At 40.9% G+C, this 27,925-nt stretch overlaps 1 protein-coding gene across 3 annotated transcripts in view; it reads left to right on the top strand.

The window, feature by feature from the left end:
• Positions 1–528: 528 nt before the first annotated feature.
• GRK6 (G protein-coupled receptor kinase 6) overlaps positions 529–27,925 on the top strand; it is a 35,805-nt gene continuing 8,408 nt past the window's right edge. Inside the window, exons 1-12 of one of the 3 annotated variants that reach the window (XM_034442067.3) lie at positions 529–750; positions 9,915–10,010; positions 17,635–17,747; positions 18,070–18,147; positions 18,671–18,771; positions 19,898–19,990; positions 20,574–20,637; positions 21,252–21,392; positions 23,867–24,057; positions 24,326–24,363; positions 24,490–24,579; positions 25,535–25,743. In XM_034442067.3, the coding sequence (XP_034297958.2) occupies positions 699–750; positions 9,915–10,010; positions 17,635–17,747; positions 18,070–18,147; positions 18,671–18,771; positions 19,898–19,990; positions 20,574–20,637; positions 21,252–21,392; positions 23,867–24,057; positions 24,326–24,363; positions 24,490–24,579; positions 25,535–25,743 (1,266 nt within the window). In that variant the 5' untranslated portion in view covers positions 529–698. Of the gene's footprint in view, positions 751–2,262; positions 2,359–9,914; positions 10,011–17,634; positions 17,748–18,069; positions 18,148–18,670; positions 18,772–19,897; positions 19,991–20,573; positions 20,638–21,251; positions 21,393–23,866; positions 24,058–24,325; positions 24,364–24,489; positions 24,580–25,534; positions 25,744–27,925 lie in introns of those variants that run through there. The other 2 variants (XM_087887600.1, XM_034442076.3) reach the window with 2 other exon arrangements.

Genomic DNA, 27,925 nt, shown 5'->3' with positions numbered 1-27,925 from the left:
TCCATGTTTATATATGTTTTCTCGTACATGTTTGACAAGGCTATTGCTTAACGCATTGTAAGCCGCCCTGAGTCTCCGGAGAAGGGCGGCATATAAATCAATTTTAAAAAAAAAAACTAAATAAAATAAAATAAAATAAAAGCCTTGAAACCTACTCGACATTCCGATTCGTCTATAGGCCAACTATACGTGATATTATTGTTTCATGACCTCTGAAGCTACCTGTTACTCTCTGATTAGCAACCTTCGCAAGCAATTGCATTTTGGGGGGAAGAAGTTAAGCCCAACCCTTTCAACCAAAGTCTTTGCCATGATGACCCGACCGACAGCTCCCTTTTTTTTTTAAGAGCTTCCCCCCGCCTCGCGAAACAGTGTCAGCCAATCACCCTGCGGCCCATGCCTTCTATGTGGCTTTCTTTTTTTTTTTTTCTTTCGGTGACCAATGAGAAAGAAGGGCAGAGTGGAGGCGGGGGAGTTCCTCGGGCCATTTAGGGACCGATGCGGGCCATGCTGGCGCGGGGATTGGTCGGGTTGAGCAGGCAGTGGGCGGGCTAAGAATGGAGGTACAGTAGCTGGGTGCCGGACCAAGCGGTCGGAGGTGGGGGGGGCGGAGGTGAACGTGAGCGGTCGGGTGGGAAGAGGTTGACAGCAGCGGCGGCGGCGGCGGCGGCGGCGGCGCCTCGGGCTGGCTGGCCCCAATGGAGCTGGAGAATATCGTGGCCAACACTGTGCTGCTCAAGGCGCGCGAGGGTGAGGACCTGGTCTCGGTTGGGGAAAGGTTTGGGCATGACCGGGAAGGAACCCCGGGCATTCTCCGGACTGAACCAGGGCTGGTCCTTTCTGGCCCAGCGTCCCCTTCTCATGTCTGGGCACCGCGGTCCTTATGCAATGCACGGCCTCTTCGATGCAAGGGGTAGCCGGCGGAGCTGTGCTCTGGCCGGCCGGCTGGCTGGTAGGTAGGGAGGTAGGTAGGGAAGTGGGCGGAGGACCCGGTGGTCTTCAGAGGCAAGGCGGCTCTGGTGGAAGATCCCGAGGGCCAGCCCGGCCGGCGTGAGTGGTGAGGCTGGGCTGGCAAGGCGATGATACTTGTTTGAAAAAGCATCGGCGTGAAGGAAGTAGTGGCGCGGTGGCCAGAGAGCTCTTGCAACCTCGGCTGCCCTGCTGTCGGAAGGACGAGGCAGCAGAGCTTCTGAGTCACCAACTAGCAGCCAAGAGAGGTGGACGTTTCCTAGGCCTGGCGGAGGAGCTGTCCACGAAGTGGTGAAAACAAGTATAGATACTGTAATTTGAGAAATAGATCAAAGGGGCTGTATTGGTTATGGGGGTGGACCTGTAGTTTGGGGTGAGATACTATGGAGATGCTCTGACTGACTTCTTCTTTTTTAAAACTATGAACTTTTCTGGACTTTAATCTGGAGGCGAAGAGGGTCTCCTCAGAAGTCTTGCATCAACTCAAGAGTGTATTTCCCATGCTTGAGAGGAGCTTAGAAATGCCTCAGTGTACCACCCAATTCTAAGGGAATCCCTACAAGTTTGTTAAACTAGTATGCTTCTGACAGATAAGTTTCATTTTCATATAACTAACCCAGAATTTAATCATGTTTCATTGAACAAGCTATAGTAGTCTGACATACTATATTTACCAGATGAAACTTTTAAGGCTTAGTGATATAGGTGGATCAGGCCACAACAATTTCTGTGGGTGCCCTTGCAAATCTTATCATTATCCTTTTATAGGTATGATAGAGGTATATGCATATAACATATGTCCTCTGTAAAAGGTTTGATATGACTGTGAGGCTTTGTGTGTAAATCTGTATAGATCTATGAGTGTGGATTTACTAAACTGTTTCAGTTCTGCTTATTGTGGGGGAGGGTTTATTGACTTGTGAAATTCTTGGTTCTTCTGATTCAATTCCTATGGTCACAAGTAACACATTGAATGCCAGTTTGAATTCTGAATTTAGCAACAAAGTTCTTATAGCTTGATGGCAAGGGAGAAAATTTTTGGAATTAACTTCTATTAAGGCAGTGACTTTGCATTAAAGGCCATGTTGATGTTTCCTTTACAAGTTTATTGCTGGAAAATGTTTTTTTAGCATTCTGCCATCTACCCTTAAGCATATTTTCTTAAAGGTGCTTCTGCTTTTATATAGGATTTATATTGTCTTTATATAGGATTATTTTTCCTGTATGTACAATTTGTGGGCAATGGGAATCAGTTACTCAGACTAAGACAGCATACTAATCTTTATTTTATTTAGAAAATGTGCCACATATCATTGGGACTTGCTCTCAGGAAAGTATGGATATCATTGCAACCTAAGCAAGACTCCTCATACTAATTGAAAATTCCAAGTAAGCACATATAGGAAAGTGTCCAAAATGTTTTAATTATTTAAATTTAAAAATTTCATTGAAATACTGCAAACTATTGTGAAATAAAGGGGAACTTCTAAGACAAAATCTAGATTTCTTTTAATCAGAACAAGTATTTCCTCATTTGGTAGCTATTTTGATAGATAAGCTGTATAAAAATTAAGATTCTGAAGAAGTCTCTGCTTAGACTTTTAAAAAAATCTTGAAAATAATCATAAAATTTATAGAATTGAATATCCCTATTAATTAAACCACCTGAATCATAGGAAGGGATTGACATATATAATGAACAATTGCTGCTGAAATGCTTTGGGATAGTAAAGAGAAATGTGGAAAGTTAAAATCTGTAGAAAATTGAATTGGGATAAGAAAATGTCTGGGTCAGTGCAAGAATGGCTTTCTTATCAAGGTATAGAATTGTATAGTACATAATTTTAAGTTGATTATAAAGAGGGAATAGTTTGTATTATGTTTGAAATAATAGCTATGGCACTATAAAATGCTTAGGGTTTTTGTTTTTTGTTTTTTAAAGAAGACATCATGCTATTAGGTCTGGAAGATTTTCAGGCAGTAGATTTAGATTACTTCTTTATTGTCAGTCATTGTCCAAATACAGCTGGATATAATTTAACCTGTGTCCATTAAAAGTGCAGCAGAAAATGTCTGTGACTGACTAGGCATTTATGTATTTATCAAGACTCAAGACCTTAGTTAAATATGCAGTCTTATAAATATGTGTTTCATAGTAAATCCACTGAATCATACAGTTTGATAAGTGTATGGGGTGCAGTTTTTTATGTATTTTAAAGTTTCTTCTTTTGTGTAGGAGTGTCGTAACAATGAACCTTCTAAATTTGACAAAGGAAAAGATAGAACATTAGTTCTAATGGGGCAATACGTTTTATAAGACATAGTTTTCTGAAAAAGTATGGATGCATGTGAGGCAACCAGACCCGGCCCCTGCCATGTGCATAGTGTACTCTGCCAGGAGTTGTGTCTGAAATCCATAAGCTTGTTTATAAGGAGAGTTATAAAGAGTAATGTAGACACAATAACATTAGGTCTCTATGTACAGATTGTCTCATAGGTACAACCATTTATCTCATTGAAAAATCACCATGCTACAATTCTAACAGAAATCACTTTATAGGGCACAGAGATCTACTATTTCCATATGTTTTATGCAGTGCATTGAGATGGCTCAAGTAGTTATGTAAATAAGCTTAGAATCCTTAAGATATTTGAGAAACTCCAATTTCAGTCCAATATGAAAACTGGTAGTTTGTAGGAAAAAGCATCCGAAGACCTTGGAGGCCTGTTTTATTTGTTTATTTATTAGATTTATATGCCACACATCTCACTTTGCAAAGCAACTCTTTGTTTTGTTCTGTTCAATCAATACTCAATTAGAATAGAGCTGGAAGAGACTTTGGAGATCTTGTAATCCAGTCCTCTGCTCAAGCAGGAGACCCTATGCCATTTCAGACAAGTGACTGTCCAGTCTCTTCTTAAAAACCTCCAGTGATGAAGCACCCACAACTTCTGAAGGCAAGTTGTTCCACTGGTTAATTGTCCTCACTGTTGGGAAGTTTCTCCTTAATTCCAGGTTGCTTCTCTCCTTGATTAGTTTCCATCCATTGTTTCTTGTCCTGCCCTATCATGTCCCCCCAGTCCTTCTTTTCTCTAGACTAGCCAAACCCAAATCCTGCAATCATTTTTCATATGCTTTTTGTCTGAAGGCCCTTAATCATCTTAGTTGCTGCTCTTTGCGCTTTTTCCAAAGTCTCAACATCTTTTTTGTAATGTGGTGACCAAAACTGGATGCAGTATTCCAGGTGTGGCCTCACTAAGGCCTCACTTTATAAAGCGGTACTAATACTTCAGGTGATTTGAATTCTATGCCTCTGTTTATACAACCAAGGGTTGTATTAGCTTTTTTGGCTGCTGCCGCACACTGTTGACTCATGTTTAAGTGATTGTCCACTAGGGCGCCAAGGTCCCTGTCACAGTTACTGTTTTTGAGCCAGGTTTCGCCTAATCTGTACTTGTATCTTTGGTTTTTCCTGACGAGGTGTAAAACCTTGCTTTTCTTCACTTTAAATTTCATTTTGTTGGATAAGGCCCATTGTTCAAGTCTGTTCATTGAGCACAACAAACAGTAGTACTATACTAGTTCAGCTGGCTATAGTTTTTACGTACAGCAAAATAAATACATGTTTGGTTATTATATAAGATATACATGTAAATTCTTGACTGATTTTTTTTTCTAATTTAAAACATTTGTGTAGCTGCCCATCTTTCAAGTCCTGGTGGCTCTCAATCAAACTATTTTTCTGTATGGGACGTCTTTATTAAAAATAACCATCAAGGCTAAACACGTTCTCAAATTCTCTTTTGTACAGACATATTTTTAAGAAAACTAACACTTTGTTCTGTAGAGATTAACCTCTTCTTTACCTTTGGTGCTGGATCTGTATGAAATTTTCACCCTTTTATGCTAAAGTACCTATAATCTAATGTTCAATATTGGTCAATATTGTAGGTCTTGGGTGGCAGCAATTTTGCACTGCAACAAGGCTAAGCAACCTCTGAGTGTTGTATTTAATATTTTGATGAAAACAAAAGAATAAGATGGGATAATCATGCAAATAAAAAGGGGTTGGTGTTTTTTTCTTTCCTGGGCTTGGGAGGAAATTAAAGTTTGCCTATTTTTAAAAGTCAAAGAGCACCGTGAGAAAAATTAAATATGGAAAAAAAAATCAAACTAATGACAATAGATACAAAAACCAGCCTTAAAATTGACAATGAAGATGTCAAAAGGGTTGGATAGATTCTGCCTTGTGGAATCAACCATCAGCAATAAAGGAACAAACAATCATGAAATATGCCGTGTTCTGTCTATACCCGTGATGGTGAACCTATGGCATGCATGCCAGAGGTGGCATGCAGTGCCCTCTCTTATGGCATGCGAGCCGTCACCCCAGTTCAGCTTCGCTGCGCATGCGCGCACGCCTCATGCCGGCCAGCTGGTCTTCGGGTCTCTGCTGCACATGCGGGGGGAGCATGTGGGGGGCATGCAGGGGGCACGCATGCATGTGGGGGGTGCATGCACAGGACCACGCGCGCATTGCATTTGGGGGGGTTGGGCGCACGCATGCACTTTGGGCACTCAGTCTGGAAAATGTTAGCCATCACTGGTCTATACTTACAGAGCAAGCTATGGTGTTCCCTATGGCACTCTACGGAAGCAAAAGTTGGACTTTGAAGAAGCAGGATAGGTAGAGTATTGACACCCTTGTACTTTGTTGTTGGAGAAGACTCCTAAGAATACTAAAGACAGTCAAGAAAATAAAGATTGGCTCATTGAACAAATCAACCTGGAATTTGCACTCGAGGTACAAATAGCCAAGCTCAAATAATCTTATACTTTATGTAAAGACCTAGCTCACTGAAGAACACTGTAATAGTGGGAAAGATGGAAGGAAAGAGAAGTAGAGGACAGCCAGCAGTGAGGTGGTTGGACTCAATTACAGAGTGCGCCATCGGAAGAAAGACTGGATTAGGGACAGATTATTAAGGAGAAAATGTGTGTGGTCACTTAAGAGTTGACAATAAATCAAAGGTACATAATCAAGCCTATTATAGAGCTTACAGTAATATGTTTCCTGCTTCAAAATGGCAGATAATTACACTAGCAGCCATATCAGTGAAGACTCTGGGAGGTAGGGGGGAAAATTAAAATTCCCAACCTTGAGATGCAACAATATTAAGATGGAACTGAGGCAATGGCGTTCCAAACAGTGTAAGATAAGTGATCTTCAATATAGCACTAGTAAATCCTATAGATGTAAACCAACATTATATGATGGAATGTAGTGTAGATCCCCAGGAGGGAGGGGGGGAAGCATTGCAGAGGAGTAAGAGGCAACTCAGCCCAGATAGCATATGTGAGAGAAAAAGGGTGAAGACAGCCTTTCTCTAATAGTTAACAGAGAATATTGTAGATATAGCTACTAGAGTGCTCAGTCTGGCAAGATTTTGTCTATCGGTTTCAAACAATAAAGAATTTGGCTTGGGAGAGTTATCATGTCATACTTGGTTTTTGGCCTGATACAATCATGTATCTATAAACGTGCAAGGAATCACAATTTGAAGGAGACTTTATGATAGCTAAACATTCTACATTTTTTCATATATAAATATATATTCAGCAATATGTATACACTCTGATTTTACAGCATTCTCCTTCTGCTCATCAAAGAAAACATTAATTTTGTACATCGTTATGATATGCCTCTCTTTGGCTCTCTTCTCATAAATTCCCTCTAGACTTCAAAATAACTTACAAAAACTAAGCTGCTTTTATTCAGCTGTGCCTCTTTGCAGTTATGTACATAGTGAATCCCATTTGCAGAACAAATGTTTTCTAAAGAGAATTGGTAAGGATTTTACTAGGGGAGAAATTGGAGGACCTTTTCCCCTTTTTGAGCAATTCTGCCATGGTAGATGATTGTTCTACAGAGATAAGATGAATAGAATGGCTGAGCTGCTGTCTTCTTTTTTCTTTGCACTGGATTTCTCCTGTGGAAGGAAAAAATAATGATCGGTGCTGGGCTTCGGTAAATGATCGCACTGGGAGCCTTGCATTGGTAAAACCTTTACAACATAGACCTTTATAAGGAATATTTACTTCTGGTGCTAGTTAGCGTCTCCCTTCATGGAGCTGCAGTTGAGAATATTGTACAGCTGGCTACCCATTGCCTTGATTCACTTCCTTCCTAGATTTGTATAGTCAATCATATGGTACAATTGTTTTGTGCCATTTTAAGCAATGTTTGTTCTCTAATAAGAAAGAAAAGGGTTTGCTTCACATCAGTCTTTTGTATTCTTCTGTCCCTTTCCTGCTCTCTGTATTCCATGGTTAAGTTTCCAGGAAAGGTAAAGATGCCCTCAAGCTCAAATCATGGTGATTTAATTCATACATTTTTCTTAGCAGTGTTCAAGAAGTTATTTGTTATTGTTCCAGGATCTCTTTTTGACTTCCTAATCTAGCCAAGACTCTTAGAATTTGAAGGTAGTCCCCCATTTAAGCAATAACCAGGGTCAACCAATTCAATTCCTGAGATCAGCCACAGCAGTAAAATGAGTCTCAGAACCACGATGTGTTAATTCTAAATATCATCTCTAATGTCAACACTTAGGCTTCTCTTTTCAATATAATAATGTGATCTGTACTGTAACTTCTTTCAAACATGGAGCTTTATTTTCTAGAAATGTTGCTCATCTTCCATTCAATCAATTTCAGTTGATTACATAAGGGATGGACTGAATGCTGGTGGTACAAAGAACTGGTTTTTCTTTATAAGCTGCAGAAATAGTAAACACACAGTTTCTTCAGTTAACGAGATAGTTTCTAACTTCTGTGCAGCTGAGCTGACGGTTGTGTTTCTCTACTCTATAGATGCATTTAAATTGTCTTGTAAAAGAGTTTCACCGGAAATCTGGCCAACCTGTTTCAGTTTAACCATACTGGTTCATTACTAAAGGTTTAGGCTGACAGATATTTCTTAAGAGTAAACTTCCCTTTTGCTCCCTTCTTAGAAGTATAAGCATTGCAAGAGAAATTAATATTAGACTTAAATCCTGATTTATATTCTGATTACTGTGTTTCCCCGAAAATAAGACCCTGTCTTATATTTTTTGAACCCTGAAATAAGCGCTTGTCCTTATTTTTGGGGAGGTCTTATTATTTTGGGGCACGTGGAGCAAGACGGGGCTCCTCTTGCCTGATTTCCAGCTCTGTCTCCCTCACCCTAACCAGAGGAAATGGTGGGGACCGGCTGCGCATGCAGTTAAATATTTTTGGGGAGGGCTTATTTTTGTGGGAGGGCTTATTTTCAGGGGAGGTCTTATTTTCGGGGAAACATGGTAGATGGTCTTGCACATCAGTATTTCTCAGCTTCTGATTCCTTTGCTGTAAGAATATTAAGGCTATAACAACCTGTATAGTTTATACCAGGAGTGTCAAACTCAAGGCCCACGGGCCGGATTTGGCCCACAGGGTGGTAAGATCTGGCCCGCAGGGCCACCCTGGAAACAGCAAAGGACTGGCCCACGGTGCCGTTGCCAATGAAAATGGAGCTCATAAGGGCCACCTGCGGCCCTCCCGAGCTCTGTTTTCACTGGCAGAGGGTTGCAGGAGGCCATCACAGCTGAAAACAGAGCTTGGGAGCCCGTTTTCGCTGGCAGAGCGTTCGGGCCGCCACAGGCGCCTCTGACACGAGCTATGTCGAGCTGGCTATATCCACCCCAGCCATGTCCCCCCTGTCCCCCCAAGGTCAAACACAACCCTGATGCAGCCCTCAATGAAATTGAGTTTGACCTCCCTGTTTTATACTGTTATGGAGGTGTTGGGGGGGAATACGGGGGAGGAATCTGTTTTTCTGCAAAGCATCTGTATGGGTCAATGCTGTCTAGGTACTCAAGGCAATAAAAAGGCCTAAGTGGGGAAAAAGTGGTTGCTGGATACCTTATGACAAATTGCTGGTACATATAGAAACTTAAGTAGTTTTAAATTCCTATAATCCATCATAGCACCCAAGAGCATTTTAGAGGAATTCAGCAATTTAATTTCTTTTTATTAGCATTGTAAATTATATAATGCTACTTTGGTTTAGGCTTAGGCCATATCCTTATTTAATGTTCAGACTCAAGTGATCAATATATTGGTAACCAGTGGTGGGATTCAAGTAATTTAACAACCGGTTCTCTGCCCTAATGATTTCTTCCAACAACCAGTTTGCCAAACTGCTCAGAAAGTTAACAACCGGTTCTCCCGAAGTGGTGCAAACTGGCTGAATCCCACCGCTGTTGGTAACCCATAAATTGACTTCACAGGCTGTGCAAAACACTTTGGATTAGGTACCCTGAAGTATGTGACTATAGCATCAATCTGTAATTCTTTTAAGAAGTGGCATCTTTTCCCAGAATCATACGGCTTCCATCTGTGACTGTGCTACTCAGTCCTAGAGACGTGATTTATTCAAAGAATTTCAGATAGGTGCTATATTTATGCTCCTGTGCAGTCCACATGTGACCTGAAACTCTGCACAGCCCTATGAGGTAAAATCTTACAGGTTCCTGTCCTTTGGCACTTGTTCTTTTGTAAAGCAACGTCATTCGCGTATTCAGGACTTGGCACTGAGTAGAGTATATTGTTTACCTCCAATTGTGATATGGAAGAAAATCCTGGAGATCATATTTCAATGCATTGTGTCACTGAAGGTTATTTACAGGGATGATCCATGATCTTAATGAAGCTCTTCACAGTTGCACTTTCACCATTCACGTCTACAGAGAGTTCTTTGGAAATGTTATAGATAATATATTGCTCAGAAAAAATGTTGGGGTAGATTTGATCACTGATTGAGTTCTGATGGTGAGCAACAGTTCGTAACAACAGGATATGTATAAATAGTGCGTTCTGGTTTTCTCACTATTTTATTAGTGTTTTCTTTCTTATTTGTCTCACGTAGGTGGAGGTGGGAATCGGAAGGGCAAGAGTAAGAAATGGCGTCAAATGCTGCAGTTCCCACATATCAGCCAGTGTGAAGATCTTCGGCATACATTGGGTGAGGAGTAAGATTTTGCGTGTTACTTTCTTGACCCTACTTTACTAGTACAAGGATTGCTTGGTTGTAAGTGAAAAGACTTCAAATGCTTGGAACCAGTGGTGGTTCTGGTTCGGCCTGGTTCTCCTGAGCTGGTAGCGGTAACGATACGATGTCACCGAACCTGTTCTGCCCCCTTTTATTTGGCCCCACCCCCAATCTATTGTTGCCTCCTGAATCCCAGCTGATGGCTAGAGGGGAAAAAACTGTTTAAACTTTTGCCTGGGGGCTTCAAAGGGCCGCCCTACAGCTGATCAGTGTTAAAAGAAAACAAATAAGTAGACCAGTGCCTGCAAAAATACATGAGTAGATCAGTGCCTGCAAAAAATAAATGGGTAGATCGATACAGCTCTGCAAGCAGTTAAAAGCCTGGTAGACCAGTACCTCTGCTAAATCCTAAATAATTGTCACATGACCAAGCCACACCCACAAAATAAGCCACACCTGCAGAACGGGTAGTAAAAATTTTTAGAACCCACCCCTGCTTGGAACAAGATCATGCTCATTCATCCTCGGTGAACTGTGTTTGTTCATGTATTATTTGCATGACTATGTTGGATTTTATAATGGTGCCACTGTAATGAAAAACATTTCTGACATGGAATTATGACCTAACTTGCCTTGTACAGGTAGTCCTCAACTTGTGACAGTTCATTTAGTGACCGTTTGAAGTTACAACATCACTGAAAAAACTGATCTATGACTGTTTTTCCACACTTAACAACCATTGCAGTGTCCCCATGGTCACATGATTTGCATTCGGATGCTTGACAGCTGACTGACGCTGCAATGTCCTGGAGACATGTGACCTTCTGACAAGCAAGGTCTTTTGTGACCTTCTGACAAGCAGAGTCAATGAGGAAACCAGATTCACTTAACAACCTTGTTACTAAATTAACAGCTGCAGTGATTCACTTAACAAATGTGGCAAGAAAAGTCATAAAATGGGGCAAAACTCACTTAACAAATTTCTCACTTAACAACATAAATTTTGGTGCTCAATTTTTGTGTACAAAATAGCAGAATACAGGTAGTCCTCAACTTACAACAGTTCATTTAGTGACTGTTGAAAGCTACAACAGCACTGAAAAAAGTGATGTATATCCGTTTTTCACACTTAATGACCATTACAGTATCCCCATGATCATGTGATCAAAATTCAGCGCTTGGCAACTGACTCATATTTATGATGGTCACAGCAGCCCGGGGTCGTAATCACTTTTTGTGAACCTCTGACAAACAAAGTCGATGGGGAAGACAGATTCAGTTAACAATCCTTTACTAACTTAACGACGGCAGTGATTCACTTAAGAACTGTGGCAAGAAAGGTTGTAAAATGGGACTAAACTCACTTAACAAATATCTTAGCAACAGAAGTTTTGAGCTCAATTCTGGCTGTAAGTCGAGGACTACTTCTATAGGAGGGAATTGCAAAAGCAAAATTTGTCTTTCGAGGAAGAAAAAGGGCCTGGCGGCTCAGCAGACTGATAGCATTGTGCTTAACACCAGCTGTCTGCAATTACTGTAAGTTCGAATCTTGCCAGGCTCAAGGTTGACTCAGCCTTCCATCCTTTCTAAGGTAGGTAAAATGAGGACCCAGATTATGGGGGCAATAAGATGACTTTGTATAAATATACAAAAGTATGAAGGCTATTGCTTAACACATTGTAAGCCACCCTGAGTCTCCGGAGAAGGGCGGCATATAAATCAAATTTAAATATATATATATGGCGTTTCTCTTGTTTTGTCCAGAATACTAAGCCTAGAAAACCATAAACTGCTTTCAGAAAATCTCCAGACTATCCATAGTGTGGCTCAGTTAGCATGGTCCAGAAAGGAAATGGACCACTCCAGAGTTCTGCTTAATATTCTATTCCTGAAATGGTAAATTTCGCACATCTGTACTTTACGGTCCGCTAGATTCAGAGACAATCTCAAGTACGAAGGCTAGCAGGGGGAAAACAACCTTCTGCTTGAATTGTTTATGAACAACTGCCATTCAGAGTAGGCTCAAGCATGTAGGTTCATAAGTTAACTAAAAGGGTCACTGATCAAAGTGTCACAGTCACACACCGCCGTCTTCAAAAGTTCCAAACACAGCTGTAACACATTAAATGTGCATAATACTTTTAAGTTTTTACAGCAAACTCAAATAAAGACCATATGAGAATCAATGCTGGTAGAAAGTTTTGAACTTTTTGATAAATCTGGAGGATGTGGATCATCTTTTCAGACGTGTTCAGGCTTGGATGCAGCACTGGAAAACAGCATTGCTTCTGCTTGTTGAACACGTCTACTGGGACTAAAATGAGGGCAGTACAGTTCTCCTGGATTTATCTCTCATCAGCTTTCAGTGCAAATGCTATCCATCATGGTAACCTTTAGGATTGGCCTCAGGGATCAGGAGGAGAATTTATATTGCAGTGGTTCTCCTTCCTCTGTGGTCAGTTCCAGTCAACATTGGTGGGAGGGAGGGAGCGATTGAATCAATGTCCTTTGCTTTCTGGTGTTCCTCAGGGTGCAGCACTTACTTCTTGCCTATTTAACATTTACATGAGGCTGTCAGTCAAGGTGATCTGACAGCACAGTCACAATATGCTGAAGATGCCCAGTTATGTCTCTTGGCCTGTAACCAACCAAGGTCAGTCTCAGTCAGGGGTGGGCTGCCTGAGGTTCGCAAGGGTTTGGGAGAACCTCTAGCTAAAATTCTGTGCAGTTCGAAGAACCCCTAAATCCACTCCTGGCTGGCCCCGCCCACCCGGCCCCTCCCAGGAGTCCCCACATGGCCTGTTTTGGATGCAGGTAAGTGCAGGGTGCACACGGAGGCTTGGGGAGGGCGAAAAACGGGCTTACTGGAAGTTCGGGGAGGCCCGTTTCTGGCCTCCAGAGGGCCTCCGGAGCCTGGGGAGGACAAAAACGCCCCCTCCCCGTCATGGTGCAGGAGGCCAACTAGGCCACGCCCACCCAGCAACCGGGCAGAGAACCCCTTGCTAAAAAAATTTAAGCCCACCCGTGGTCTCACTGTTGGAGAAGCTCTTAGGGTCTGGGTGTTAAGAAACAGGCTTTAAGCTTAAGTCTGTACAGTTCCTTAAGGCAGCTTTAAAAATCTAGTAACCATTTCCCACTTCAATAGGACATGAGGTGGGCATTTGTGAGATGGGCAGTTATATAAATTTGTTAAACAAATATTTTTGATTTAAAAATTACTACTATTTTTTGTTTGAAGAAATCTATTACATGAGACTTGACTTTTTGTCCCATGTTTTATGGAGAGTTGACTGCTTACAGTGTGTGCACCATACTATTTTGATACTTTTTTCTCTAAAAAAAATTAATAACTTTGTAGTACTATAATTGCATTAAGGAAAATCAAAGGCACTGGTAGTTTGGGTGAATGCTGATCCTTAATTGTTGAATTGAATTTTTCCCCTCTGGCATACATAGAGTGTTAATGGAAGGAGGTTGGGCAGAAATTTCTTTGCACAGAGTAACAAAAAGAGAAAAATAATGTGAGCTCCTATCACTGCTCAAAAAGGAATTTTATTACTTGTTTGAAAACCGCAATCTGGTTAGTTTTGGGGGTTCTGCTTGCCTAGAATCTGAAAACATTCTTCCTGAAAAATGGATTCATGGATACCTGTATGTGAGGCTTTTTGAACCTCAAATAAGGAATCTGAAAGAAGTGGCACCAGTTGATAAATTTACATTGACATAATTAGGCTTTGGTGTAAACTTAGCTGAAAAGAAGAAGCTCATCCCCAAACTTGGTTTTTTAACACACAGAATAATGGCGAGTCTGTTTTTATTTGGAAGACTGATGTTCTGAATGATTCTAAATGATGTAGGCTATAGATTGAGTTGGATTGTTGTCCATCAAACTTTGCAGTGATTCTTTGGAGCTCAAATCAAAAAATTGAATATGGAACCTCCTGAATACAGATCATATTATTATACCACTGACTCATTAAGTCCAGTTTCTCTTTTGTTCCTGTTTAACCATTTTTCTTGTTGGTGTATTGAATTAGGGCTTCCGTGTGCTGTCCACAGTAATGTTTGAGCTTTTTCCTTGAGTGGTTTTACTTAATTATTCCTTCTGATGCATTATCTCGTATTTGATGGAAGAGGAAAATTTAGTTTTGGATCTCGGCCAGAATTTCAATGTTGACCCTAAAAACCTGAATGTTTTCTGCGTAGCTTAGCTATTTGTTCTCTTAGGAATTGTAATATTGACCTGAGTTAATTTGAAAAGTACACTTTTCTCTTCCCCATCTTGAAATTGGAGTAATATCTAGCTGACTTATAAAAGGCTTGTTTTCTTTCCAATTCTTTATAGCAATAGCAATAGCACTTCGACTTATATACTGCTTTACAGTGCTTTACAGCCCACTCTAAGTGGTTTTACAGAGTCAGCATATTTCCCCCAACAATTTGGGCCCTCATTTTACCCATTTTGGAAGGATGGAAAGTTGAGTCAACCTTGAGCCTGGTGGGATTTGAACTGCCAATTGCAGGCAGCCAGCAGGCAGCAGAAGTAGCCTGCAGTACGGCACTCTAGCCACTGTTCCACTGAGGTTCTTTTAATGCCCAATTTGCAGTTTACCAAAAATATTGATGACACAATGAATTATTGTGTATGTAGAGATGGTACACATTAAAACCTTGATGTTCACCTAGACCAGGGGTGTCAAACTCAAGGCCCGGGGGCCGGATCTGGCCCATGGGGCCGCCCTGGAAACAGCGAAAGAGGCCCTCCTGAGCTCCGTTTTCGCTGGCAGACGGTTGCAGGAGGCTGTTGCAACCGAAAACGGAGCTCAGGAGCTCATCTTCTCTGGCAGAGCACTCAGGCCACCAGAGGGCCCCCCGACCTGAGTGAGGTCAAGCTGGCCACGCCCACCCCAGCCCCCTGAGGTCAAACACAACCCTGATGCGGCCCTCAATGAAATCGAGTTTGACACCCCTTGCCTAGACAGATGCCTTAAAGATTGTGAGTTGGGCACAGAATACAATGTAGGTTTTCAAATCTCTGCAGATGTATTAACTAATGAGCAAAACTGTGTGAAATTGGCAACCTGTGGTTGAAAGATTAGAGAAAAGCATGAAATTTCCCATCTCACAGGAAATCTATTTTTCAACTATGATGTGTTAATTCCCCTCAATTCCACTATGGAGCCCTGGGGCCAAATCAACCTATAATATGAAGCTTCTGTCTAGCACGTAACTCTTGCCTATATTTGGCTTGACCATGTTCTTGAGTACTGAAGAAAAATCTTGCCAGGCTCTGAACCCCTCACCTTCCCTTATTCAATGCACTCATTTCCTATCAGAGGAAGAAATGGTTCGTTGGCATGCGGCCCCTCCCCCTCATGTTTCTGGAGTTGGTGTTGTTTTTCTTCACAGATCAGGAAACCACAGCTTCCTTAGAGAAACTGCTGCACAGAGAAGGAGAGTCTTACAACATGGGCCATGACAGGGTTGGGGCAGGCTGATTTATGGGCAAGAGGCTTCCTGGGAAATTATGATTAGTCCTGATTCCAACAATGCAGCAAGATAATAAAACAACACCACGAATTTGGGGGCTATCTGGAAAACAAACCAGGCCACTATGATTATTATGATTATATTTTTGCTCAATACCGACTTGAAAAATCTTTAAACGTTGTTTTACTGGGCACAAAACTATTGATCTGCCTTTACTGGTTTCTAACAAATTGCAATGGCTCTTTCTTTCCCAAAATCCCAGCTTGGAAGTGTATAGAGAAATGAGGTCCATTGCATAACTGTGTTAACATGTTTCTGAAAACCAATGTCCTCAGATAATGCTTCAAGCATAATTTGAAGCCGTTTGTTTGTTTATTAAATGTATTTGCCACCCAACTCATTCCAAAGCAACTCGGGGGGCCTTATAACATAAATAACCATTGTAGTCCATTCGCTCTTGATAATACAGTTATGCAGTGGTCCTCATTTATGGACTTCAATATAAAGTCTAATTACTAATGAAATGGAGGTACGTAATACTGGAGGAAAATCTCTTCAGATAGGATGTTGTACTGACCTTTGTGGAGAGAAAAAAAGTGGCAGAAAAGTACAGAGTTACTGATAATGATAGAAATGATGTGAAGGATTACTAATCACTTAAAAGAGGAATCTACTGCTATAAAGTACATACGGAATGTTTGATATATTCAAACTCGACTCTGTAATTGTTTGAATTTGTGGGATATCTGTAGAGTAGCTACTGTGTAATAATAATTAAGGTGTTAAGGTAGGACCAGGGAGATCTCAGTTCAAGTCTACATTCAAAGAAGTGCTACATGAGATCCCAAAGGATAGAGGATATAATTCCAACATATAAATTGATAAAAGTTGGAATTTCTCAAGATTATAAGTGTATTGGAACAATATTCTCATTGTCTATATATTTCAGTTCAGTTCAGCTAATTAGCAGGCATTCCGACTGGGAAAAAGTCTGAATATCTTCACAAGGATTATTAAATAATGTATCAGTCCCTGGATTATATAAAATCTGTTTCTCAACCTCATTAAGTTTTGTGTATCAGCAGTGAATTATCAAGCTAGATGGTGGGCTAGACACCTGTGAGGCTGAAGTATACACCTTCAGATAAAACTGTTTATTGCTCTCTGCTCAGTTTCATAGTAATAATCTTCTTTTTCTCACTTGATATGGGCAAATCATCATGTCATTGCCTAGTTAAACCTGATGCAACAGAATCTTCATTGAAAAGCTATCTTGTTGCCTTTTGATAAAAGTCACTCCTAAATATTTGCCTCCTTCCAGTTGTATTGACATGCCCAAAGCAGGAACAAAGACCTTGAGAGAACAATTCAACAAATGAACTGAATATTTATTTTTCTCTCCCTCTATGCTTTCTTGGATGATGGCAAAGATTGGAATGAGGTTTATCTTTGGAATTAACAGAGAGGAAGAGAGAGAGAGAGAGAGCTTCAATGTCTTGAGCGTAAAAATGAACTAAAGGGCAGAAAAATAATCAATGAAAATATGGTGGTTTAATTTTGGCAAGCAATTGAGGGAGGTAGACCTCTTTTCTATGGGTCTGCAATAAAGAAACAAAAGGAGAACTGCAAAAGTCATGAATAGAGATGAGGTTAGGGTCTGAGAAAGATCCTTTCCTCTCTAGCTGAGAATAGTCACCAGAAGGTTAAAACAAAATACCAAATCTTCCCTGGGACCAATTAGTTGAACTGATTTTCTCTCAAGGAAAGCCTGCTTGGAATCTTGTTAGACAAAGAATTATTTGACATGAAATGCAAGATTTCTTTCTTGGAAACTCTTCAGTGTGAAAAGAAAGCTTTTCCAGGACAATTGTGGATTTGGTTTTATTCTTGAAATTTAGAGGTAATAAATGATGCCGCACAGCCTCCTCAAAGTGGCACATCCCCCCAAGATGTATTCAGACAGCAACTTTCAAAATTCTCAGCCAGCAGGTCAATGTGTTGGAAAGTGTTTTAAGTGTTGTCTCATTATGAAAATACTGAAAGCCATATCACAATGAAGGAGGGTTTGAGTATTTTCATAATGAGACCATGTTTATTTTGCTTTCAGAGCAGGACTACCGCAGTTTGTGTGATAAACAGCCAATTGGACGTCTGCTGTTCCGACAGTTTTGTGACACGCGACTAGAACTCATGCGCTGTGTCAAGTTCCTGGATGCTGTGGTAAGCACAATTCAGTAGGAGTACCTGATGGGGATGGGGGCACTAATTGCACATTTTTGCACCTGGGGATCCTACAGTGCATCCATTTCAAATTGTGTGCATAGCCCTGTTGCTACTTCCTTGTTGTGCTCTCTTCAGAGCAGAGTCTAGTATTATCCCTGAAATGTACTACAATTTCTCCTCAAGAGATACTGGAACACATACAGAATATTCTCCCAAACCTGTCTCTTTGTACATAGAATGGCCGTTTTGAATCTTTTAAGCTGTGCTTTTATTTCTAAGCAGGGATCTGTAATAATGGTGCTGCTTGCTCTCATTTCAGGCCGAATATGAAGTGACCCCGGATGAGAAACGGAAAGAATGTGGGAAGCATCTGATTGAAACATATTTGAATCCTAAGGTGAGCAGCTTCTCGGGTTGTAGCAGCCAAGCAAAGGAGCCAAGGGCTCATTGTGAGTTACTCTAATAATAAGCTGAGCTTTGGGAAGAACAATTGCCTTAGTGAGAACTCTATTTGTCTTTTTTCAGGGTTTTGTGGTGTGTGTGTGTGTGTGTGTGTGTGTGTGTGTGTGCAGATTGTCAGGATGGTCACAACTTGGCAATCTTGAGATGATTGTGATCATGATGCAAGTAACTATTTCAGCCCTTCCTTATTCAGTGCCTGGTCCTTGTAAAATAGCAATCAAGACTACTAATTGTCAATATCATTCATTGCCAAAGTTCCTATCCTACAACAAACTCTAGCAATGCAAGGAGAAACACCAAGAGGCTACAGTAATTTCTTCCTGTTTATTCCTGCTGCTGCCCGATTCCATTCCCTCCAGCCCCACGATAATTCTGCCAGGGACTAGTGCTTCGGGAGGGTATTTGTTGCTTTTTGCAGAACTGTGAATCCTCATTTGACACTGATGCTTTGCCCTCAGAGTGCGGACCATGTCCCTGAAGTGCCCTTGGAGCTAGTGAATCTGTGTTCTGAACAACTGGAACAGGAACCAAGTGAAGAACTCTTTAAGGAATCTACCAAGTGAGTGGAGAGAATAGGTGGAATTTGATTAATGCTCTGTATATTTTTCTGGACAATAATTGGTCACCCAACAAGATCTAAGCTTGCTCTTCACCAAAAGCATGAAGAACTTGTTCTATAGCAATGGTGGAATTCAATTTTTTTACTACTGGTTCTGTGGGCGTGGCTTGGTGGGTGTGGCAGGGGAAGAATACTGCAAAATCGCCATTCCCCCACTCCAGGGGAAGGATACTATAAAATCCCCATTCCTTCCCCACTCCTGTGGGAAGGATATTGCAAAATCTCCATTCCCACCCCACTCTGGAGCCAGCCAGAGGTGGTATTTGTCGGTTCTCCGAACTACTCAAAATTTCCATTACCGGTTCTCCAGAACCTGTCAGAACCTGCTGAATAGCACCCCTGTTCTATAGTATCATTCATTTCTCTGTCACAGAAGAGCTGCTAGGCAACATAGAGCAAAACATTTTTGTGCACATCTTAATAAGTGATATTTAGATTATTAGCAGATATGTTGAAGTTTTGATAACCTGATGGAAAAGAAGAGATCCTAACTTCATGTTTCAGACCCAGATGTTTTCTTCTGGGTCATACTCTTTGTCCCTGGAAAACACTATGCCTTCATTAGATAGCTGAGAGTGTGTAAGTCAGTTGGCAACCGGATTAGTAACCATATTAGAGATTCCTTAGACACCGTGCGTCCATTATATTGATTTCAAGAGAGGCAGGGCATATAGAAATAAAGACGTTTTATATTTCAAACCTCATATATTATCTGGAAACAAGTACTGGCCCAAATTTGTCTAGCAAAGAATTTCTAGTCCTCTATTGCATCTGTCAAAAAAGTTTTATCAAGTGGGTAATGAATCAATGGACTCCTGCTCTTTCTATAAATGAGAATCACTTTCCTAGTGCTATCTTAAGTTGAGTATTATATCTTTGGCTTTCCTATAGGGTAATGTCTTTGGGATAGCCTTGGCCACATAAATTATGAGTTTTCCTAATTCCATGAGGGTTTTCCACCTTGTGTCCAGTCAATCTTTTGAACAAAGAAGCATCTGGCATCATCTTTATTTTTCTGCATGAGGGTGACTTCAATTTCCCTAAGAGGATCTAGTTCCTTTTCTAGGCTCATCCATGACTACCTTAGCGTGGCACCTTTTGCAGATTATCTTGACAGCGTTTATTTCAACCGCTTCCTGCAGTGGAAGTATCTGGAAAGGTAAATCTTTGTTATGGACTTTGTGGTACTTGTGATCCAGCTTCTTTGGGCCTTTTGTTTATACAATATATGATTTAAAGAGCCTGTTTCCTGCCCTTAACAATTTTGCTGACTGTTGGGTGGGAGCAGTGGTGGGATTCAATTTTTTTTACTACCAGCTCTGTGGGCGTGGCTTGGTGGGCGTGGCAGGGGAAGGATACTGTAAAATCTCCACCTCACTCCAGGGGAAGGTTACTGCTAAATCCCTATTTCCTCCTGATCAGCTGGGACTTGGGAGGCAGAGAATAGAAGGTGACGGGGCCAGTTAGAGGTGGTATTTACCAGTTCTCTGAATTACTCAAAATTTCCACTATCGGTTCTCCAGAACTGGTCAGAACCTCTGGGTGGGAGGGGAAATCTTGGTTACATAATGAAAATGAATGCAATCCTCATCAGGATTTTTCATCATTAGCCTGCTAGAAATTTTTTATTCTGGTTTATTGGGCTCATGTATAAAATTTTGCTTGCATGTTGTATTGATCAAAAGAGAATAGAATTAATACTTCATCTTTCTAATGGGCAACTGATCTTTGTTTTCTCTTAGGTGGCATATAACCAAGAACACTTTCCGTCAATACCGTGTGCTGGGGAAGGGAGGCTTTGGAGAGGTATGTAATTTAACCAACCCCAAGGAAGTAGCTCCCCTGCCTGCTTTTGGGAACCTACCTTATGGAATAATTTTATGTTTCTGAATGAGAATTCCACAAGAATGTGATCTTGGTTAATTGAGCTGCTGGTGATCACAAGTACCTTTCTGAATAGCATGATTGATATGCAAAGCATTTAAAGATGCAAAGCATTTAAAGCTCTTTCTTGCTACTTCCTACAACATTTGATGCCCCAAACTTTGCAGTCAGGGTAATACTAATGGCTGCAAAACATGAAAGGATTCAGCAAGAAGTAGACCTTAACCCCATTTATTTATGTTTGATTCTGAGCTCCAGGACTATCATATTATTCTCAGCAGAAAGGTCATGAACTCTCTTCTTTTCTTTTCTTTCTTTTCTTTTCTTTTTCTTTTTCTTTTCTTTTTTTTTTTTGCAGTAAAAGCCAAGACTTTTGTGATGGAGTCAATAAACCATTTAATCGCTAAGATATCACAGCATTTTTGCTTGAAGATATCAAAGTAATGACTTCAGGATCCAATAAACCACTTAACTGATGAAGCTGATAAAATCCTGTGAACTGCCAAAACCATCACCCTTAATTTCTTCTTTTCAAGGTTTGTGCTTGCCAGGTGCGGGCCACCGGAAAGATGTACGCCTGCAAGAAGCTTGAGAAAAAGCGGATAAAAAAGCGGAAAGGGGAAGCCATGGCCTTAAATGAGAAGCAGATACTGGAGAAAGTGAACAGTAGGTTTGTAGTAAGTACATAGGAACTGCTTTACTTCTGCCCGGGGCTTGAGAGGGCGTCGGTCATACAATTACTTGCTGTCCACTTGCTCAATCTCTGCTCCATGATGGGCAGGGGTTAAAGCAGGGCTGTCAAACTCGCTGTTCTGACCCCGCCTTAGCAGAAACAAGAAACAGACTCCTTGTCTCAAAAAACCTCTCTTTATTATCTCCTGTGGCATTCACACATCAAAAAGTCCAGGCAATAATCCTTCAAAGAGTTAATTACAGTAACAGACCTTATCAGTTCTTTGAGATAATTGCTAGGCTGGGAGCTTCCAGCCGCAAAGCTGTAAATAAAGTTCTGGGAAGCAGTCTCTGAGGCACGAAACACGATGAGCCAAATCTTCCGAAATCCGAACGATTGTCTCCTACAACCACCCATCCCCTTTCCTTCTATTTATTCCCCAGCCAGAGAGGGGCCATTCAGTGTCCACGTGTACCTTGCTTCCCGAGTTGACTCCTTGTCCTCAGTTGTTCTCCTCTCCTGACAGCTCTGTGTATACGCGCATCTGGAACAGGCCCCAGCTGTTCTTCCTCCCCACTTATCTCAGCCTCCAAAGGCAGCTGTCTCTCCGGTGGATGGGAAATGTCGGACTGCCCTGGCTCTATCTCTGCTTCCAATGCAGAGCATCCATCAGTGCCTTCCTCAGACTCCAAAACTGGCCCAAGTTCCTCCCCAACCTCTTCCTCACCTGAGTCTACCGCCACCTCCACTGGAAGCTGGCGGGCCACAACACTCGCTGCCTGCGGGCTGGATGTATCATGTGCTGACCACACCCACGCCCGGTTTAGCAAATGGAAAAAAGTCATGATACGTCACTATGACACGAGTTTCACACACCTGGGTTATAATAAGTGGGATTTCCTTAGCCAGGTGGCAAGGCTATTGGGCTTTCCCCCTCCTGGCCTATAAACCTATAATGCTAAACCTATAGCCGCTACAGAACTACTAGCATCAGTTTATATGGGATTTTGGACTACAGGACTATAGATATCAGTTTATATGGGATTTTGAACTGCCAGTAAATGTTTTGTGGAAGGTCTGAATGATAATGGGCAATTTTCACACTTACAACAGTTGCAGCATCCCCACAGTCATGAGAGGGCGGGCGAGGCAAAGTGCCTCTCGACGTAAGTGACATCGAGTTGGCCACGCCCAGCCAGCCAGCCATTAGGGCAGAGAACTGGTTATTGAAAAATTTGCAGCCCATCACTGGCTACACCTTTTTGGAATTGAAACATTAGGCAAATTACAGAAAAAGAGTTATAAAAAAATAAGCCAAAATAGTTAGGGAATGAGGTGGGAAGAGAAAAGGATATAGAGTTAAATCTATATCCGGACAACATGTTTAGTGCACCTCTATATATTTCTTGTTCCCTGAAAACCATGTCCATGCAACAGTTTGTATATTTTGTGTTTTAAGCTTCTTATCTCTCTATTGTGCTAAGAATCTTATCAACTCCATTTAACTATAATTTCCACAGTCTTCATCTTGGACCATTCTTTCTTCCTTCCTTCCTTCCTTCCTTCCTTCCTTCCTTCCTTCCTTCCTTCCTTCCTTCCTTCCATTTTGCACTTGTATTTAACAAAATGATGGCAAAACTCTTCAATGGCTTTACTTGCCATTCAATGTGCAGCACCTGAAACTTAGGCTACATAACAATAGCAATAGCACTTATATACCACTTTATAGTGCTTTACAGTCCTCTCTAAGCAGTTTACAGGGTCAGCATATTGCCCCCAACAATCTGAGTCCTCATTTTACCCACCTCGGAAGGATGGAAAGCTGAGTCAAACCTTGAGCCTGGTGAGATTTCAACTACCAAATTGCAGTCAACCGGCAGTCAGCAGAAGTAGCCTGCAGTACTACATTCTAACCATAGCGCCACCACGGCTCATGGCACATAGGTAGACTTAACTGCATGGGTCCTGTCCTTCCCGCCTGATTCTAAATCAGGCCATATTTGATGGGAGAGAATACACAATTGGCCTTGCCTGCAATCTGCTGGACTTTCTACTGATGCTTTTACTGAAACCAGTTCAAGATCCCAAAGGGGATACATAGAGATAACTGAGCAACCTTACCTACCTGCAATTGTTTTTGTTTCACTGAATAGAAACCAATTGAACAGCCTCTTATTGCAGTGACCTCATTGTATTTGGCCTTTTCACTACTCCCGCTGTTTCCTCTATTGCTTTTAGCTCCTCTGCACCACTTAACTTTACATTTAACTTTATAGCAGACAGTTAGCTACTAACTATCATTAATGCCTGCTTGAGTAACATCTCGTTTCAAGACCTTTTTCTGTCTCTGTATATCCAGAGTTTTTGTAAAGATGAATGAATAGTCAGCGCAGCTCTTGATATTTGAATCTGGATGCTGTGCTTTCTGGAGCTATTTTAGGTTTGTTTTAGTCCTGAAACAACCTGATTTTATTGTAGGTGAGTTTGGCCTATGCCTATGAAACAAAAGATGCTCTCTGCTTGGTCCTGACTCTCATGAATGGTGGAGACCTGAAGTTCCACATCTACCACATGGGAGAAGCAGGATTTGAAGAGCCAAGGGCTGTTTTCTATGCGGCTGAAATCTGCTGTGGCTTGGCAGATCTCCACCGAGAGAGGATAGTTTACAGGTGAGAATGCACTTACCTTCTGGGCACAGCTGGAACTCAGCTGGGGATCAACTCAGAAATACTTTGAGTGCTGTTAATGTGAAATTAACACTTATTGTTCAGAAACTGGGCAGATGCATTTCCTCCCGAAGGAAGTGAAAATATGTGTTGGCGAAATCTAAGGAAACTAGTCCTGACTGACCAATATTCCCTTTATCCAAGATATAGATAAATACATTGTATGAACATCTTGATGACGTTATTCTTATAAATCCATGTTCCTCTCCAGGGACTTGAAGCCAGAGAATATTCTACTGGATGACCATGGTGAGTAAATGTTTTTCACAGACCAATTGATCCCCTCCATGGGTAAGTTGATGCTACTCCTCTTTTATAGCAAGTGAGGGAAATCTGTAAACAAGACATTCTCACAATTCCTTTTTCCCTAACAAGGTCACATCCGTATTTCTGACCTGGGACTAGCTGTTCATGTTCCAGAAGGACAGACAATAAAAGGTCGGGTTGGAACTGTTGGCTACATGGGTAAGTATCTAAGAAGGGCTCTGGAGTGTTGACTGGAAACTGGAAATCATGAAGCCCATCAGAGCAAGGGCAGAATATTTTGTCAGAACTTAACAGGGCAAAACAGGTGAATGTCATCCTAAAGGGCATCTGGGCTTAAGTTTGAATAACTGGTAGAAAGTGGTCGCATATACTCGATCTGCAGGGCAGAATAAGGAAATGCATTTGTCGCTTCATTTGCTTCTATTTTGACAATAACTTTGCTTGATCCAAATATTTCTCCTTCAGGGTTACCTTTAGACTCCCAGTATTGTTTGTTTTGTGGAGCCAACAGAAATATTACAGTACTGGTAAAACAAATAAATCCCTAATGTTTCTGCAGATCTGTAGGCAGACCTGTTGAAGAAGCTGAGGCAGCTCCTTGGGAAGGTGTTTTCAGGTTGCCCAGAAATAAACTTTCATTTCAGACTTCTGACTGTGGAGGATTTTTAAATATTCAGCTTCAGGATTGTGTACAAATGTAGCAGCATTCCTTCCTGAAACATCAGTGCCCAAACCCAGATGCACTAAATTGGAGTAACTCAAACAAGCAGAATTCCATTTGCTCTCAACTAGTTTTTGCACATTCTATGTCCCAAACCATCCAGGGGTTGCAGATTAGAAATACAATTGTAGTTGGAAGAAAATATTCAAACAGTTCAAATTGGCTTGCATTCATCTTCTGAATATTTTCGTAGATATCCCTAAGAGATTGATTACCTTGTACTGCTTAGATGGAGGAGAAGGACTCAACAGTTTTGTGACAATGCTGTGCAAACAGTATGGAAAGGTTGGAGCCTGTAATTACAATAGGATGCAGAAAGAGATGGCTTACTCTTGCATTTTGTGTTACATCTCTGAATCCCAAGTAAGGGGAAATAGAAAATGCAAAAGTAAAGATTGTGTCAAGATCTGGTTCCAATGGTTCTTTTTGCAGCTCCTGAAGTTGTGAAGAATGAACGGTACACATTCAGCCCAGATTGGTGGGCTTTCGGATGCCTGCTCTATGAGATGATTGAGGGCCAGTCTCCATTCCAGCAGCGCAGGAAGAAGATCAAGCGTGAAGAAGTGGAACGTCTGGTGAAGGAAGTCCAGGAAGAGTATTCCGAGAAGTTCTCACCTGCCTCCCGCTCCATGTGTTCCATGGTACGTCTGTTGCCTCTTTGACCATCAGGCACAATTAAAATTTGCAACATAAACCCTTTCCTTTTCAAAGGGATTGGTGCTTGGTGGACTATAATATAACTATAATATAATTAAAACTGAATTTGCTGTGTTGGCTTACTCCAGAATGGGTTCAGCCAAAACAAAAATCAAAGTTTTTTACTATATGTGTTAAATTGTTTTTTTTAAAAAAAAACAAAAACAGGAACAGAAGTACTTTTGATGTAGTTTGGTAGCCAGTTGTGCAAGAATTTCAGTTTATCATCAATGATCAGTGCCTTGGTTTTTACCACATACTAAATCATGGATTATTGGTTAATATATTCTAAACCATTAAAGATGGTTTACAGAGGCTATGTATCACCCGTATAAGTTGAAGCAAAACAAACCATATTATATATTAAAGTTATCTGCAAACCTGTATTTAGACCAGTATGTAGCACAATCTTGCTGCAATTGTGCTGTACATCTCGATGTATCTATATACCAACTAATCCTACCTGACATCTACTGTACCTGTGAGAAAGCAGTTAAATCATACTTCAAATCCTTTGTATCCTTGTATAAACTTGTATAGATGTTTATTCTGAAACTTTCCTTTGTTTAGAAAGCAACTTGATTTCCCAGTTTATGAAGCAGTAAATAAATAGCCATTGTTTCAGATATTCTTTCTGCACAGTTTTGTTAGAGAGAGGCATGGAAGAAGGAAGGATATAGATCAACTTCCCATTATGGGTCTCAGTTTCCCTCACTAGCTTGCACATCTGCCTCAAATCAGAGGAAAAATGCTTACGTATCAGAAATCTACATGTCTCTCACTATGATAGTTTAATACCACCATGTGATATTAAATTAATAACCCCTTTCTGACCCAGTTTTATTAGATATCCCAAGAAGACATATAAGTGATCTTAATTTTGCCTCTTAACTGTAACTGCCAGGTATGAGGAAGACTGGAAAGGCTGTTAGCTATCAAATAGTGAGACATAAATGTTAGGAGGAAAAATCTATAAGCTAGTCCTTATTTAGCAACTGCCTCATTCCATTCACTAAAACTTATGACAGAGATGAAAAGTAATTTTACTAGCAGTCCTCATATTTATGACACAAGCCTGTAAAGCAAAGGAAAGCCAAAGTAAGTTCATAAGCGCAGTTGCCATTTTATTTAGCAATTGCTTCATTTAACAACCAAGTCACCCATCCCAGTTGTGGCTGCTAAATAAGGACTACCTGTATACTTCTGTTATGATCCATGAAGAGCCCTAAAAGACTACGGAAATAAAGCAGGCAAAAGATGAAGAGGATCATCTTCACCACCTGAAGATGATCCTCCAGCTATGTTGCCCTAGACTAGACAGGCAGTGTTCGGTCACCACGATTCACGCATTAGGGAAGGAGGTCTCCCTGGGATTGGTCCGAAGGCTATAACTAAAGCAGAATGAAATGGTTAGGTTCCTCATTGGGGTGCTTTATGTGTATGCGCCCCTGATTGCCAATGAGCCAGATTCAAGGGGCTAAAATTCTAAATAGGTTAGCTAAAAGAGCATCTCCTAATACATATTAGCCTTCAGATATTGCTCTGTCCCATGATTTGCAGATTAGCAGTTGGTGTCATTGCCAAGATGGCCTCTCTCAACAAGGGCTCTTGTCATGTATAGCCACTTCCCCTCTTGATAAGACAAAACCAGAGACATTCCTGCATTTTAGATATATTTTGGTTGTCCTTTAATTTCCCCCATCTGCTTTTGTGTCTTGTATTTTTTGCTGGGTTGTTTTAAGGTTTTTTTAAAAAAGTTAAATTTTATCTTGTGTTGTAGCATATTGTGTAATTGTTTTAAATCGTGTTGGTTTTTTTTAAAGGTTTATAAACATTTAATAGATTACTATATGGTGTGCCATTTTTTAAATTTTATGGTAAATAAATGGTAAGGACGAAAAAGAAAAAGTGCAGTTTGATGCCGATTTCTAATCGGCCAAAAATATAAAATAATATAAAATGAGTTTCGGGATTAGCAAAAACCAGGACAAAAAAACAGTCTACAAAGAACACTTCAAGTTTTATGTCAGTATCACCCCCCCCCCAAAAAAAAACCAGTTTTAACAGTTTAAATGTGGGTTAAATTTATTCCCCTTTTAATGGAAGCTGTGTAACCGTATAGAGCAG

This window comes from Pantherophis guttatus, chromosome 2 (assembly GCF_059756535.1).
Source record: "Pantherophis guttatus breed Tessera chromosome 2, ASM5975653v1, whole genome shotgun sequence".
Taxonomy (NCBI): Eukaryota; Metazoa; Chordata; class Lepidosauria; order Squamata; family Colubridae; genus Pantherophis; species Pantherophis guttatus.
The sequence above is the reverse complement of the archived record's forward strand: the minus strand, read 5'-3'. Positions and strand labels throughout refer to the sequence as shown.